Source organism: Cyrtonyx montezumae, unplaced genomic scaffold (genome assembly GCF_038088225.1).
Source record: "Cyrtonyx montezumae isolate F1298 unplaced genomic scaffold, pur_monq_1.0 scaffold_3, whole genome shotgun sequence".
NCBI lineage: Eukaryota > Metazoa > Chordata > Aves > Galliformes > Odontophoridae > Cyrtonyx > Cyrtonyx montezumae.
Window position 1 is genome coordinate 94986835 of NW_027072034.1, and position 16683 is coordinate 95003517.

Sequence of the window (16683 nt, forward strand, 5' to 3'; positions counted from 1 at the left end):
GATCTTCAGTAGACAGGCTGATTCTTTTCATTGTGACTCCTGTTTTGAACTCTCAGCCTTTACTTTCCTATATGAGTTCATTCTGGAAAAATGCCATGGCTGTTGTCTGTATAGAATCATAAACTCAGAATTGTGTTGAAAAGAACCTTTAAAAATTATCTGGTTCAACTCTCCTGTGATAAACAGGGACATCTACAGCCACATCAGGTTGCTCAAAGCCTGATCCAGCCTGACCTTAAATGTCTCCAAGAGCGAGGCACCCGCCACCTCTCTGGGAAACCTGTTCCAGTACCTGTTCCAGGTAACCAGGCTTACTGTAAAAAACTTCTTCCTGATATTCAGTCTAAATCTTCTGTTCTAGTTTGAAATGATTTCCCCTTGTCCTATCATGACAGACCCTGCTAATGAGTCTGTCCCCTTCCTTCTTATATCCCACCTTTAGATATTAAAAGATTGCTCTGAGGTCTCCTCAAGAGCCTTCTGTTCTCCAGGTTGAACAGTCCCGTCTCTCAGTCTGTCCTCATCTCAAGGGATGGAGGCATTCCATCTCTTGCATCACTTTTGTGGCCCTCCACGGACTCCATCAGGTCAGTGTCTCTCCTGTACTGAAGACTCTGAACATAGCACATACTGAAGATATCTGAACATAGCACTCCAGGTGAGGCCTCACCAGCACAGAGTAGAGGGGCAGGATCACCTCTGTCACCCTGCTGACCACTCTTCTTTTGGTGCGGCCCATGATACAGTTGGTTTTCTGGGATGCGAGGGCACGTTGCTAGCTCATGTCCAGCTTCCCATCCACTGGTGCCTTCAAGTCTTCTTTGTCGGAGCTGTGCTCAGTTCTTTTGTCCCCCAGATTGTAATGTTGGTGGGGGTTTCCCCAAACCGGAAGCAAGGCCTTGCACTTCTATTTGTTGAATCTCTTTAAGTTCTCTTTGGCCCACTGCTTGATCCTGTCTAGGTCTCTCTGAAAGTCATTCCATCCCTCAGGAATTACAACCACACCACACAGCTTGTGTCATTTGCAAACTTGCTGAGGGTGCAGTCATTCCCACTGTCAGTGTAATTGATGAAGATGTTGAAGAGCATCAGTCCCAGTGCAGTTCCCTGTTGGACACGACTCATCACTTATCTCCATCCAGACTCTGACCCATTGACCATACCACACTGGATATAGTCTTGCAACTGGTTCCTCATCTGTCAAACCATCTACCCATCAAATCTATATCTCTCAATCTGGAGAGAAGGATGTTAATGGGGATTGTGACAAAGGGTCTTACTGAAATCCACATAGATGACATCAGTAGCTCTTCCCTTGTCCACTGATGCAATTATACCATTGTAGAGAACTACTCTTTTGGAAGATGTAGGTCCAAATCCTGAAACACAGAAAAGGAAATGAATCTGCATTTCCTGCATCTTTAGAAGTGATTTAACCACAGAACTACAGAGTGAGGTGATTATATTTCCTTAACAGTAGATATATCTGTAATTTGAATTGCTACCATTTGTGACTAACTTACCAATAGTTTGAGGCAATCAAAACTATTTTTTTCTTAGTTAATTTACCATTTGCTAGAATTATTTTACCCATAGTTCTTGCACTCTTTTTAATCTGTACTCCTATTGTATAATTCACCTGCTTTTTCTGAAGGAAGTCTTGGGAGTTCTTTCTCTGGCTGACACTGATCCTGTCACTGCCACCTCTGAAACTCTTCATCGGCTTCTTCATGCTGCTTTATGCTGAAATTTCTTCTCTCTATATTTAAATCCCTTTGCCTGTATATTCCTCCCTCTCTTTACCTGTCTAATCTTCTGTTCTCTTAATTGAAGTAGTTTTCTGCTGGCTGCATCTGCCTGTATGCCTGTTACTTACCTGTGAAAATGTCATTGTTTCATTCTACTTAAGAATGCTGTGTTTTTGATGTACTGATCACATTGCCTGATTAATGTGCAGCAGTCTAATACTTACCCCTTCTTTCAGCTTCCTCTCATAGGCTCATCAGCAGGTGTAATAATGGCTAGATTTAAGTGCAGATTCTGATCACTGCTTATCGAAGTTGATTAGTCATAAGAAACTTTGTTTGCAAATGTGTATTCTGTCTGTTGCAGTCTTGTGTGCATGCACTCAGGTGTAAATTCAAACATAAATATAAATTTGTGTATTTTTCTGTGTGATGACCGTATCTCTGTACCTGTGCATTCCCTGTGTGTAAATTGTTTTCAGAGATCTCCAGGTCAGGGACACTTTCCATTTTTTTTTTCCCAAAGAATATTGCATAAGATTCATAATGATGGTTGGGCTTTGAAGCATGTCTGAGATCATTAAATTAAAGTATGAAAAGAGTTCTCAGACTTCTGCTGCTTTCTAGACCGTAACTATTGCACTACTGTTGTGCAGGCCAGATTTCCTTCAACTAAGCTTTGCATTGCAGCTAGCAGTATTATAGACACTGTCTTGGTCTCTGAGGTGGGTTTTTTATTTTTGTGTCTAGAAACCATCTCTTGCTTGTATGGCAGGTCTGATTTGACAAGTACTAAGCCTGGCTGGCTGGATGAAGGCCCAGTAAGCTACCTGTATTGTTTTGTAGCATTTGTACAATTGCTGGAGAAACTTGTGAGCAAGTGAAGTCAGCCCTGAACCTCAGGAAGAACTTCCCCACAGAACTAGTGATTAGTATGAACTACTGAAGCACTGGAGCCCTGCCCTGCACGTTACCTCTTGTCGTAGACACTTGCACATAAGTGTATATGCTCATGTTTAATGTTCTATGGGAGATGCTTAGACATTCTTAACACAGAGCAGAATATGATTTCATATTTGAATGTCTGTTTTTCCTGGAGCCCTAAGGAAAAACTATATGATTATAAAATGTCCTGCCTATTTGTATACCAGCCTTTTCAGTTTGGAAATGATAGCAGAGTGGATAGGTTCTGGGAAAGCATAATTAGGTTTGGATGCAAGTTGTGGGAAATATATTAAAACAAAATTATTGGATACTGTTCTAAATGATCTTGTTCTCCTCACCCTTTTGCTGACCTCTTGAATTCTGAACTGGTTTTCAAATTTTACAGTTTGGAAAAGTTACCTGCTTTTCCAGTTTGGGTCTTATCCTGAGTTTGTGTAGGAAAATGCGTTTGGAAATCATGGATGCATATTTTTTCTAGTTTCTCAATTCTCACATGAGGGTTAAGTTTCTATGTGTGATTTTGTTTAATGTTTTTGGGGCCTGGAATATCAAAGGACTTCCAAGGGAAGTTTGATCTAGTGCAGGACACAGGGCACATTTTACCTTTGTCTCAGCAGGCCCTCCTCTTAAAGTTAAGTGACAGTACACTAATCACTGGCTAAGGCTAAGAAAAATTTCTGAGCTGGTTTCTTCCTTTTTTTCCCCTGCTGTTTTTGTCCTTCATAAAAGTAATCAGATTGAAAGATGGCAGTTTTTAGGCTTGATAAAGAAAAAATGGATGTTTTGAAAGGATTAAGAAAATACTGTGAAATGTTGACTAGATGTTCCTTGCACAGTTTCCCTCTCCCTTGATTTTGTTGCTTAGTCAATTGACAATATCAATAATCAAAGTGTTTATCTTGATTATCCCTTATGGATTAGTTTTAATCAAGGTACTAATGACCTCAGCTCATGGCCTTAAGTTGTGCCAGGGGAGATTCAGGTTGGATGTTAGGAAGTACGTCTTTCTGAGAGAGTGGTCAGGTGCTGGAATGGGTCACCCAGGGAGGTGGTGGGGTCACCGACCCTGAAGGCATTCAAAAAACAGACGTGGTACTGATTTAATTCTGGTGCTGGTTTAGTGGGTACTACAGGTGACAGGTGAATGGTTGAACAGTTCTTATGGTTGGATGATCTTAGAGGTCTTTTCCAACTTCGGTGATTCTATAATTCTAATGTGAACCTAATATAATCTAGCCTCTTTGTGTTGCTTTGTACATCTTTACCCTAGTGGTGCACTGTAATAAATAATTGTAATAGTGTTTCAGATTTCTAATATTTGATTTTGCCTTTCTTCATTCCTCTTTTCCTTCCTTCACAACATACTTTTTCTGAAGAACTTTGAGTTGCTAGTCTCTTAATTGGCTGTTATTTTGTATTAGTTGTAACTCAGCAGCCCAGAGGAGCAGCTTTTACTTATGCCAGTAGTTCTGTTACTGCATGGTTGTGAGCATACACTCTGTATCGCTTCTTCAAGCAAAGGTAGATGAAGTTAAGCTTAGCCTTAGAGAAGGTAGCGTCTGGAGTCTGTGAAGCTAAGGGGTATGTAGATGATTAAAGAAGGCAGTGTCTGCCTGGTCGTGTTGGGTGACAGAGTTCATGTGAACTTTCAGAATGTGATGGAGGATTATGACCTTCTTAAGGTGCATACATGTATTCTCAGGCACCAACACAGCTTTGTAAGTGTCTCTTGAAAGCTAGTTACCTGTGAGGGAGTGTAATTCCCCAGTTTCGGTGGATGTGCACAGACCTGTGTTGTATCCAGCCTCTGCTGCATTATCAGCCTGTGCTAAGATTTCTACTGCAAGCTAGCTGGTGATTTTTGTCACCCCTTTTCAATGCCAAATGGATCTTAATGGGGCAGATATTCTGGCTCTTCCCGTTTGGAAGGTGTGCTGCTGTGATTCAGGATGTATGAGAATGGAAAAAAAAATCCAAACTTAAATAAAACAACTGTAGAATTAGTACACTCCCTGCCTCCCTTCTAAAGATCCAGTTTCATTAATGCACTTTTTTTTAACTTTGGCCCTTTCCGAGGTAGCACTGTTGAAGCTACATCTGTTGGGAGTGAAGAGTCTGCAGTTGGCACAGGCTTTTGAAGTTGTAGATGTCAAATAATAATGTATACAGTACTACAGTCTCTCTGTAGCTGGTGACCTGCTGTTGTTATAATGACTGTCTGAGACCCTGTGTGCCTGGGGCAAAGTGCATCCTTTGTGCTATGCACTCCAAAGCCAGTGATGGTACTTTCTTAGCGGAATGTACACAAAAAAATAATACAGTTTAGATATATTACTTGTCCACATGGTAATTGGAGAGTTTATAATAGGCACTGATGCAAGCAAATAACCCTTGTGCCTAACCAGCAGAGAGATGGTGACCTTCCTGCTTCAAAGAAGAAACGCCAGGCAGGGGAGAAGATTATGTATACTTTGGTCTCTGTGCCACATGGAAATGACATTGCATCTCTCTTTGAACTGGATGCCACCACTCTTCAGAGAGCTGATTGCCTGGTTCCAAGGTAAAATAAAAAAAAGTTGTGGGATTGACAAGGTTTCTTCCTAGCATTATGCCTGTGAGTAAAGCAGACAAAATCAAACATGAGCAAGTATTGTCCTTCACTTAAAATTTGAGGAGTCTTCACATATAAACAAGAGATGTATAAAAAATGATACTGCTACTGTGACTGGATAAAATAATTGTAAGGATAAAACAAGTGACGCTTATAGAGAATCTGAAGAGAAAAATAATAGGCTAAATGTTGCACAGATATGTATGAAGAGAGAATTGAGCTATGTTCACTGTTTGAAAAATATGTGCTGCTAGTTGATCTAACTGAATTGTTCCCAACCAAATAATGTGCATGGTGAACCATGTTTCTGTTTCTCTGACAGGTCTCAATACCACTCAATATGTCTATTATTCAAATTAAGTCAGTAATTGATTCATATCTTTTACTAGTGAATGTTTGAAATTCCAGTTGTTACTTCAACTGGGATTGACTAGATAAGTCATGTGATGTTAGTTGTGGCTGAGTGGGCATGAAGACACTTGGAGCTAGTAGTAGTTCTAAGGGTGGAGTATAAAGCTAGGTAACTACAAATAGTGATGTATGCAACTTGTATTTGTTTTGCAGAGTTTTGCCAGATGATTTTCTTACTTGAATACTCAAAGTCCATCAGCATGAAAGGGAGTGTGTTAAATGAAGACCATAGTGGATATATTTACTGAGTGTAATTTAGAGTAAAAATTGTGATTGATTTATCAACTCTGCTTTTTAATAATGCCAGAAATCATCAGATGGAAAGAATTTAGATGAATCTCTTATCTGCTCTTTGTTTACTTGATTTACAGTTGAGAACTGATAGGGTTCACTCCCTGGGATGAGATTTTGCAGATCATAATGGTGAAACTGTGAAACTATGATCAGTTTTACATTTGCACTTCTATTCTGTGACAGGTTGAATGGGCTCGTTACTCTGCAGAAAAAAATAATAAGAAAACAGTTGTATTTATTTATGACATGTATTTCAATTCAGATAGGATTTTAAAACACCTTTTAATTTCTTTTTTTTCTTTAAGGAATACTTTACTCCTAGGCTCATGGAAGTGTTTTAAAACAGTATTCTACATAATCCCAATCCTTGTTACTGCTCTATGCTGGATTAGAAAGAGAAACAAGGGGAAAGGGTGCTAGAGTACCTTCTAGGTCTCCCTTGCCTTTTCATTATGAGTGGCTGGTGTGATTCATGCTCTCGCATCTCGTGGCCATTTGTTAAACCACATCTCACCTTGCCCCATTTAGCTCAGAAATGATCCATCTAACCCACTGTTTGCTTTGTTCTCCTTTAGGAACTCCTATGTCCGACTGAGGCATTTATGCACCAATACTTGGGTTACTAGTACTAGCATCCCTATAGACACCAATGAAGAAAGGCCTGTAATGCTAAAGGTAAATGCTAATTTCTTGGGGTTAGAATCCCAACATAATTCCTAAAGTTTCCTATTGGTGATCTTAACAGATAAAATATGCATAATTGGGCAAAGGTGAGAGAATTGGTTACCCTAGTTAAACTAAAAATTATTGCAGATTGGGACGTGCCAAACAAAAGAGGACAAGGAAGCTTTTGCCATTGTATCAGTTCCTCTGTCTGAGGTCAGAGACTTGGACTTTGCCAACGATGCAAATAAGGTCTTAGCATCAACTGTTAAAAAGCTGGAGAATGGAACAATAACCCAGAATGAACGGAGGTTAGTGAGCTTTATTTTTTGTTCTTGTTTAAATTAGTGTTACTCCTAGCATCATGATATCATGTTATCACAGTAACGGCTAAGCGTAATTCATTGTGTTCAAGGAGCATTTGTACAGTGCGTGCAGATACAGGGTTTGGATTTTTGGTGGTCCTTTGTGAAGCCAGGTGTTGGACTTGATTATCCTTGTGGGTGCTTTCCAGCTCAGAGTGTTCTGTGATTCTATTTTTCCCTGTTTACTTCCCTGTTTCACATTTTCTGTTGTCTTCAGTGTTTACTCTTTATATCCATCCATGCCTCAATTCAAAGAATGTCTGTTTTTTACACCCACCAATGAATTAAGGGATTTTCTTGTACACTGTAGCCAAGTATTTCCCACTGCAAGTGATGTGGTTGTCTATTTGTTTTCATCTATCTGGTAAAAGGTGCTATCTAACATTAAGTTTTACAGTGTTAATTTTTAACTTGTATTCTAATTTACATCATACACAACTTTTTGCTGGAAATGTTGATTTTTGGTGACAAAACAATGTATGCTGTCTGTTGAGTCTTTTGTCAGTGATAGTTAGCTCAGATGGCTTAGTATCAGGTGTAGGATTTATTCAGACAGGCAGATCTTTAACAGACAAGGTATTAGTATGCAACCTTGGAAAGCTATTTCATTTGTTGTTCAGTTAAATCAGATGGAGATACAACGTAATGAAGGTTTGACATCCCTGTATGAGCCTTGCACTGCTGTGTCACTGCAGTCCAGTATTGTCAAGTTCTGATACTAATGTAGTAGTACAACACACACATGTTCCAATTCAGAATGGAGGTGGAGCAGAGCTAGCAGATCTTTAAGGAAACTTATAGCACAAGAACTCTCCATTCTCAGGTGTTGGAAGTCAGGAAAAGGAAGGCAAGAGACCAGTATGGATGAACTGGGACCTGCTGGTCAAACTGGAAGGCAGGAAGAAAATATGCAGACAGTGGATGTGGAGAAATACAGGGAGGCTGCTAGGCTGTGTAGGGGTTAGGTCAGGAAGACCAAGGCCCTGCTGGAACTGAACTTAGTAAGAGGTGCTAAGAAGAACAAGATAAGCTGTGAGCAGTTTGATCTAGCTGTAGATGTCCCTGTTCATTGCAGGAGATTTGGACTAGATGACCTTTAAAGGCCTCTTCCAACACAGATGATTCTATGATTCTGAGATTTCATAATATTGCTGTTATTTGTTTATTCCTGTGATTTCCTTTAAAAAACAAAACAAAAAAAACCCAAACCCACTCTTGCTGTTTCCCTGTCTTATTACCTTCCTTCTTTAAGTAGGGATTCCAAGAGCTCAATCCTAGTTGATCCAACCCTACATCTACCTTTCTTGCTTCTTCTATTAGTGATGTGCTTTGTTCTGGGGAACTTACTGTTCTCAAACATCCACTACTGGGCTGAGATTTTTAAAAACTAATTTAGAGGAATTATTTGGGCATCCAAGCCTTCTTTTGCTTAATGGAAGTTTTCTGTCTGTCTCTCATTGAAGCCTTCAGAAATGTGTGGAGCATCTTCCTGCCACTCCCATAGCATTCCTCCGGGTTTAGTAGTTAGAGACTAAATATTCACCAAACTCAGACAGTGATGCTAAGGGTGGGAGTCATGCTGCGTTTTGTTTGTGAAAGATTTCTAATTCTTTTAAGAAAATTTGTGGTCTCTGTGCATACCTGGCAAGGTATGTTAGTAGCAAGGTGACAATGACCTGTATTGGTTGAGGATAGAAGAGAAGGATGTGCCACTGCCTTTGCCCCATTTTTTTACTTCTGCCAATTTTTTTTTTTTTTGAGGGGGTGGGGAAGAATGGATGAGAAGTGTTTCTTAGAAGTTGTTTTTCAATAGTTTCTCTTGTCAGTAGGGGAATAGTGTAGCAGCAAAATGCTTTTATTCCTCTGGCGAGTGCTATCTTGTTTCATGGGCCAATGTTACTAACTTGCCAGTGGAAATAGTTGCTAGGCTGTATGAGAGTATCTTTCTACTGTTTCTGGGCCTTGCAAACAGCTGGTAGAGATTTTGGATTTCTAAATACTCTGTATCAATTCTACATCGGTCTGCATCCTCCATTTTTCCCTTGGGTTGCTATTTAATGTCTCGGAAAACATCATTGTGATGGATTCAAACCTGTGGTGTTACGAGACCGGGAAACCTTAGGCACATGCCAAACTTAGTTTTGCAGTGATTAAAGTTTCATTGTGCTAGATAAAGCTTATTCTAAAATGTGACTGTCTTATTTAATGAATCCTCGCAAGTGTTGAATGACTGTGTATAATAAGGATTTGTCTATTCATTCTAGATTTGTGACCAAGTTACTAGAAGATCTGATTTTCTTTGTGTCTGATGTGCCTAACAATGGGCAGGAAGTTCTGGATGTGGTCATTACTAAGCCAAACCGGGAGCGACAAAAATTAATGCGGGAACAAAATATATTGGCTCAGGTATATTCTGTGTGTTTAAGTCTGAATAACTTGATTGTACATACAGATAGATTGTAGGAGAGAAGGAATTGATAAAATGTTGGTATCAGGTAAGTTGGCGTATGCTATTTTGGCTTGTATCTAACTGGACTGGTTAGATATGAAACTCATTAGTCAAGATTCACAGCACAAGGCATTGAGTTTGATGTCTGCTAGTCTCATGTAATTCTGATGACTTTTAAGACTATATTTACTAGTAAATCACTGAACTCTGGTACATGGCCCTGATCCTGCAAGTGTTTTCCTTGAAGGAGAACTTTAATACCCTTATGAATCCCTGACTTTGCTTGAGGATGACTTGGGCGTAAATCAGAATTAATATTCTCTTCAAGTAGCTTACTGAAATAGTAAATAAATAATACAGTGAAAAAGATTAAACAAGATAGCAGCCAATATGTGCTTTTTTGTCCTTAATTTATCTAAAATTAAGGTACTTAACTGACAGTGTTTTAAACCAGGGATAGCAGTTGAGGAAAAAGTAGGAAGTATCGAGTTGGTGGGGAAATGCAAAACTAAGCACTTATGTTGTAATGTCTGAGATTATCCTTGTCCCCTCCTGCCCCTTTCATATTCAGCTATTTGTAGTATTTGTAGATAACAAGTGGAGTTTTGTTGTTTTGTTCTGATCCTGTCAGAGGAAATTGGCAGCTATAGGTTAAGGAAAAGTCTTGGTTTGATTTTAATCCTCAGTGATTTTGATTTTGAACAGGTATTTGGGATACTCAAAGCTCCTTTTAAGGACAAAGGTGAAGGATCAATGCTGCGACTTGAAGACCTAGGTGACCAGAGATATGCCCCATATAAATACATGTTAAGGTTATGTTACAGAGTTCTCAGGCATTCCCAGCAGGACTATAGGAAGAACCAGGTCAGTGATATTAAAGAATTTTTCCCCTTCCTTTTTTTTTTTTACCCTGTATTTGATCTTGCACTCTACATTTACAAGTGTGATCCTCTGGTAATCTTATCTCAAGGGATAATAAAAGGACTGGGTTTTGTGTTGGTTAGTAGTAAGTAGAAAGTCACTTACACAGTCTCATGCTGTGAAATAGTGTTTTTGTTTTATAGGCATTTTTATATGAATGGAATGATGAGCAACGAATGTCATAGGTTCATTTTCCTGGCAGGCTTCCTGTATCTTCACAGGCTCTGGCTGAAATTGATGTGCACTGCTTCCTTCATAGGCTTCGGGATATCAAGGGGGAAGGCAAAATACTCTGTGGTTCTGTTTTGTAAATATTTGTGTTGTGACAGCAGTGAGTCAAACCAGAGGCTGTTTTATCAGATAGCATGTTTTTCCACTGCTGGAGATTCCCGATAACATGAGATAATTCAAAACATGATATTTGAATGCTTTGTATGTTGCAGCACAGAAAAAAAGCCTTCACTAATTTCATAGGTCTAAAGGAGATGAAAATAAAAAATTGAGCTGTTACATGCGACTTCTTTTTCTTTCTATCACTTTTCAGAAATATTTTTGCCTTGGAGGAGGGAAAAAGGATGAAAAGAGCAAGAAAGTTTCTTAAAATTATATAGAATCTTGGTTCTCCTTTTTTTAAAAAAAAATGGTTACCATTCCTTGAATTTTCATGTATTTTTAAGGATTTATTTCTTTGATTTATGAAAGAATAATGAGTTAGTTAATCCTAATATTCTATCTTCTTCTTGGAGTACATGTTTTAGGTGTTCAGACATACCTTTTTCAAGCCAGTTTAGTGAGAAAAGTTTTGAGGATTATTTTGATTGTTAATGGAGCTGGATATTTATGATTCTAAAAGAAAAGCATTACTGCTCAACAGATCATCACAGGGATTTTCATTTTTTCAGGAATATATTGCTAAGAACTTCTGCGTCATGCAGTCCCAGATTGGTTACGATATTTTGGCTGAAGACACCATCACAGCTTTGCTGCACAACAACAGAAAACTGCTAGAGAAACACATCACGGCTAAAGAAATAGAGACCTTTGTTAATTTACTCAGGAGAAATCGAGAGCCAAGGTTTGAAGTGGTCCATATAATGTTATATTTGTAGCAGTGATGAATCTCCCTGCTATTTGTTTTTATGTTATTGCTTTCATCTAGCCAATTTTTTTTTTTAATATGGGTACACCATCGTGTTAGAAAATATCAGAGATACCATACTTCTTTATCTGCATTTCAGATCCCAAGCTTCGTGAAAAGTGAGGCTTTTGCAGAATGCTTCTGAAAGTTTGGCTTTATTTCAAATTGATTGGGACAGCTGAAGAGAAATTCTGGTTTTTGTTAACTCTGCTGCTCCTCTGTCCAGCCTTTTGTGCTGGATGTCCTGCTAACTACCTTGGTGAAAATGATACTGATGTTAGCTTAACTAAGGCTTTATTAATTGGTTTTCCTTCAGGTCCTGATTGCAAGTCAGAGCTAAAAGGATGGCAAGTCAGGCATAGGGTGGCAAAGATCCTAGTAAACATGTAACCAGATTTTTTTTTCAAATGAAAAATTCTAGCCTTTAACTTAGCTCAGTTGGAATTTTTTATCAGCTTTATGTCAGAGTATGAATGTATTCTTTTAATGGAAAATGAATTTAATTTTTTTCATTGGATTTTCAGTTGTAAAAATACCAAAGTAATACAAATATAAGAAATTAAGAAACAGAAGAACAAATAATGTCCTCTGTAATTGTGAATGTCACTTTTCTGTTAGCAGTTCAGGACTCAAGGCCCTGGTGCTGTACTGCTTTAATTATGCTCTGTATGTCTGCAGCCATTTTACCTTATGCTGTAATCTTACTGCCACTCCATGCTAAATTATATTTTCTTTGGTCATTACGGTCAGAGGGACTCACATGAGATCAGCTGCCTCTCAGTGCTAAAGAGTTCTTGCATTTATTGATGTCAGTTTTTTGTGCTGAAGAACATTTTAGTATTGCTGCGTATCTAAACTTAATTTTAAAATATACACTCACTTATTTAAGGCTGAAGTCCAAGAGCAATTACATTTTGAAAAACACACCTTGCTGAGATAGTGCAATCTGAACAATAAATACTTGATCTTATGGGATTTGTTTACATGATGAGTCTCATGGATTTTTGCAGCACTGTTTCTGACAATAAGAATTGTGGCAGTCTGCTCTAAAACACATAAGCTACAAAATTTAAAACCTTCCTCTGTTTTAGCACTGGAATGAGTGGTAGTAGATAATTACATTTTTTTTTTACCTGGATTTCTAAGGAAATTGTATGTATGTTCTGTGTGTATGTGCCAGCTTCTGTCTGCTTCCTCACTGGCCTTGAGCCCCATGTCCATAGCCACATTTGCTAGAGATGTGGTAGGTTTTAAGATAATCAATTCCTAAATATGTTGTGAAAAAGAAGAGGATGCATGAGAGGAAGAGGCACTTATATTCTGAAGAGGAATAGGCTGGAGTGTGAAGTACTGTGAATACACGCAGCAGGAGCAATAAGAGAGTCAAGAAGCTGATATTTTATCAGTGTCCCAAGTGCAACAAAAACCTCAGTGTGAACCATGTTAAACATCAGAAGACCTGGATTTGAGATGCCAATTAATCTGAGACTCTTTTAACATATAATAGTTTTCATTCTGCATTTAATGGAATGACTTCTTTGTGTACAGATCTTGCCAGATCTCTTTCCACTGGTCGTTGGTTGTGTCACTTCAGCGAGTTAAAAGAGAGCTTTAAAGCTGTAGGTATGAACTCCTCCAGTGCAGTGGAGTTCCTCAGAGAGCCCATGGCTGTCTCCAGCACAAGTAATATCTCCTTGCTGCTTGTGTTAGGGAGTCATCCATTACCTGGATGGGTAAGATGGATAAGAATGTGTGTTCTTGCTTTTAGTTCCTGCTAAAGATGAAGGCCTTCAGTTGATCTGTTCTGCTTGATGAGCTTAAGATATCCATAGGATGCTTAAATTCTGGCAGAACTCTTTCACCTTTAATTTGTGTCTTACTTGGGGTTTTTCTCTTTCTCTCCTTGAGTTAAGGATTATTCAGGGCTTTTCTCAGAGTTACTGCTCATCTTCATCTGTTGTGAGTTGCAATAGTTTAAGTGAACAAAGATTCTATATTGAAGAATCTCACAATATCTGCTCCCTTTTAGTGGCATACTAGAGAATTTTAGAGCAATGTTTCTGTGTGGTATTTAAGGTCATATGTTCTGTAGCGTCTGTGTTTTTTTTCTTTCAACTGCACAGGTTCCTGGATTATTTATCAGACCTGTGTGTATCTAACACCACAGCAATACCAGTAACACAAGAACTCATCTGCAAGTTTATGCTGAGCCCAGGAAATGCTGACATTCTCATTCAGACAAAGTGAGCATCCATGATCAGAACATACGGTTGTTTTTTTTTTTTCTATTTACATTTGTAACAGTTTTTTAGTGGCTCCCTTGTGAATATTTCATCCTTGCAGGCTGATTTCAACACAAATGGATAATCTCTTAGAATGCCCAGTCATTTCAGATGACATTGATGAAGAAGAAGTGTGGCTATACTGGATTGACAGTAACAAGGAACCTCATGGCAAAGCCATCAGACACCTGGCTCAGGAGGCAAAGGAGGGCACAAAAGTTGATTTAGAAGTTCTTACCTACTACAGGTAAAATTTTTGCTTATGCAAATGAATGAAACTTTAAACTCTCCCTGGAGCCTGGTGCAGTTCTTATCCACTCCATTGGCCAATACTGGAAAAGGAAAACAAGGCATACCAGAAACAGGGATTAAAAGTTTGTTTCAGATTTTTCCTTCAGGAAGCATCACAATCTCTGTTGTCTATTCCTGACAAACACTGAGTTTTCTTTGTCTGTGACAGCTTTTTGCATCTCTATAATTTTTCCTCTTACCTTTTATTCATACAGGTGTTCTTTCATGTTGTGCTGTTCTTGGAAGCAAGGCATACACTGAAAAAGGAGTGTTCACAACATCCTAGAGTATAGAAAGGAGATGGGATCGTGGAACAGTAGTGTCTTACACAGATTGAAAACAAACTTTAAATGCTTCAGCCTTCCGTTGAGCAATGCTTCAAGTTTCAGAGGGAGACCAGTCTTAATGGGGACTGGAGCCTGTCATTAGCATTTTTAATGGCAAGTTTGTCCCTTGGTTAGCAAAACCACTCAATCATTTTTAGTGTTTACAACAGGAGAGCTGACATCAGGATTGTAAAGTGAGATTCTGAGGTTCGTTGTTCCACGGTATTCAAATAAATCAGTTGGAAATGTGCTATTTTTCTTATTTAAGGTACCAACTGAACCTCTTTGCAAGAATGTGCCTGGACCGCCAGTATCTAGCCATCAACCAGATTTCTGCACAGCTATCAGTAGACTTGATCCTGCGATGTATGTCTGATGAAAGCCTTCCTTTTGACCTCCGGGCTTCTTTTTGCCGGTTGATGCTACACATGCATGTGGACAGAGATCCTCAGGAATCAGTGGTACCTGTCAGATATGCCAGATTGTGGACTGAAATTCCTACCAAGATCACAATTCATGAGTGAGTTGAAAGTGTTGCAAAATATGGTACAAAATCATTTTATTGGAGTTAGTCTTAGAACAGAATAGTAGCTGTCTTGTGTCAACACATGCATGTAGAAAGGTGTTTATTTGCAGAACAATGAGCAGTTAGTTATTGTTAATCTCAGAAACTTCCTTGAGTAGCTTTACATGGAAATAGAATCAAAGAATTGTCCAGATTGGAAATGATCATCATCATCTAAACGGAAGGTCCAACCATCACCCTGACCTACTGAGTCCCATCACTAAATCATGGCCTATCTTCCATTTTACTTTGCTTTATTACTCACTTTATTTCTTTTATACAGAACCAACTGAGGATAAAATGGAATGGCCTTTCCTCAGAACAGTGGAACTGGAAGTATTCAAATTGTGCCTAACATCAGGCGTGTACTAGGTTGGAATTTAGTTTTAAACTTCTGCCTCAACTGAAAGTTACAAAAAAATTTAGTTGGAAAACAAAAAATTTCCAGCTAAGTGCAGCTGTACACCCAGAAACGGTTAACCGAGGCTTTGGTCTCCATTCAGCAAAGTACTTATGCATGTGCTAAATTTAAGTGTGGAGGAAGGGCCCACTGACTTCAGTGAAAGCCCTCTTCGGCTTAAGTGATTTAATGAAGCAGCACCATTGGGCTGGACCCAGACATGGAGTATCTAAAGAGATAATGAGGAAGAAGTGTAGCAGTGCAGCAGACAGTATTGCTTTTGCTACTGATATGGAGAAGTGTTTTGACTTAGGACAACAGAGTCTTATTGGTGGTGGAAGCTGATTGTCCTGAGCTGCTTTCCTGGTCTGCTGTCCTTCTTGTAGAAGGAGAAAAGAAAGCTAAGTGGCAAACTCATTGCTGTCTTCAACTTCCTGTGCAAGGGAGGTAGAGAGGGAGGTACTGGTCTCTTCTCCTTGGTATATGGTGACAGGATGAGTGGGAATGTCACTAAGCTGCACTCAAGGAGGTTCAGACTGGTTAGAAAACTTCTATTTACTCTGAGGGTGGTCAAACACTAAAACAGGTTTCATAGAGTGATGATTGATTACCCATGCCTGTCTGTTCAAGGGGCAGTTGGATAATGCCCTTAATGGTACACATTACATTTTGGTTAACCCTGGTCAGGCAGTTGCACTTGATGATGTTTCTGTTCCATCCCATTCTCTGGCTGATGTGAGAGGAAGGCTGAGATTTAGTGGCTTACTGAATTGCTGCAGCATAATTTAGGAGTGCTATCAGACAGAGCCATAGTATTTTCTGCCTCTGTTATTCCCATTCATTGCACCTCCTACAGCTAGAGGAAAAGTTTATGCCTCCTCTGTCTTCCATTTCTGCATATCTATGTAGAATAGATCTTTACCCCTTCTTGCAGAGAACTGATAGTGATTTTAAAGCATTGTTGTTGGTTTGTTTATTCTTTAGTGCAAACTGATCCCTTCCTTCTGTATCTTGCATTGTAGGTATGATTCTTTCACAGATTCTTCAAGAAATGAAATGAAGAGGAAATTTGCACTAACTATGGAATTTGTAGAAGAGTATTTGAAAGAAGTTGTAAATCAGCCTTTTCCTTTTGGTGACAAAGAGAAGAATAAGCTTACATTTGAGGTACTTCTCAGCTATCTCCATCCTAATTTATGACATTCCTTCTCATTTCAGCTAGGTGAATGCTGTTTTTCTTTTTCAAAATAAAGACAACTTCAGAATAAGTGTCCTAA

At 38.9% G+C, this 16683-nt stretch overlaps 1 protein-coding gene across 1 annotated transcript in view; it reads left to right on the forward strand.

The window, feature by feature from the left end:
* Positions 1-16683, forward strand: part of ITPR2 (inositol 1,4,5-trisphosphate receptor type 2) — a 255879-nt gene that overhangs the window by 71226 nt on the left and 167970 nt on the right. The window contains exons 11-20 of the mRNA XM_065742442.1: positions 5096-5250; positions 6582-6681; positions 6820-6980; positions 9299-9440; positions 10189-10347; positions 11307-11479; positions 13666-13785; positions 13886-14071; positions 14710-14961; positions 16429-16573. Coding sequence (XP_065598514.1) covers positions 5096-5250; positions 6582-6681; positions 6820-6980; positions 9299-9440; positions 10189-10347; positions 11307-11479; positions 13666-13785; positions 13886-14071; positions 14710-14961; positions 16429-16573 — 1593 coding nt within the window. The remainder of the gene's footprint in view (positions 1-5095; positions 5251-6581; positions 6682-6819; positions 6981-9298; positions 9441-10188; positions 10348-11306; positions 11480-13665; positions 13786-13885; positions 14072-14709; positions 14962-16428; positions 16574-16683) is intronic.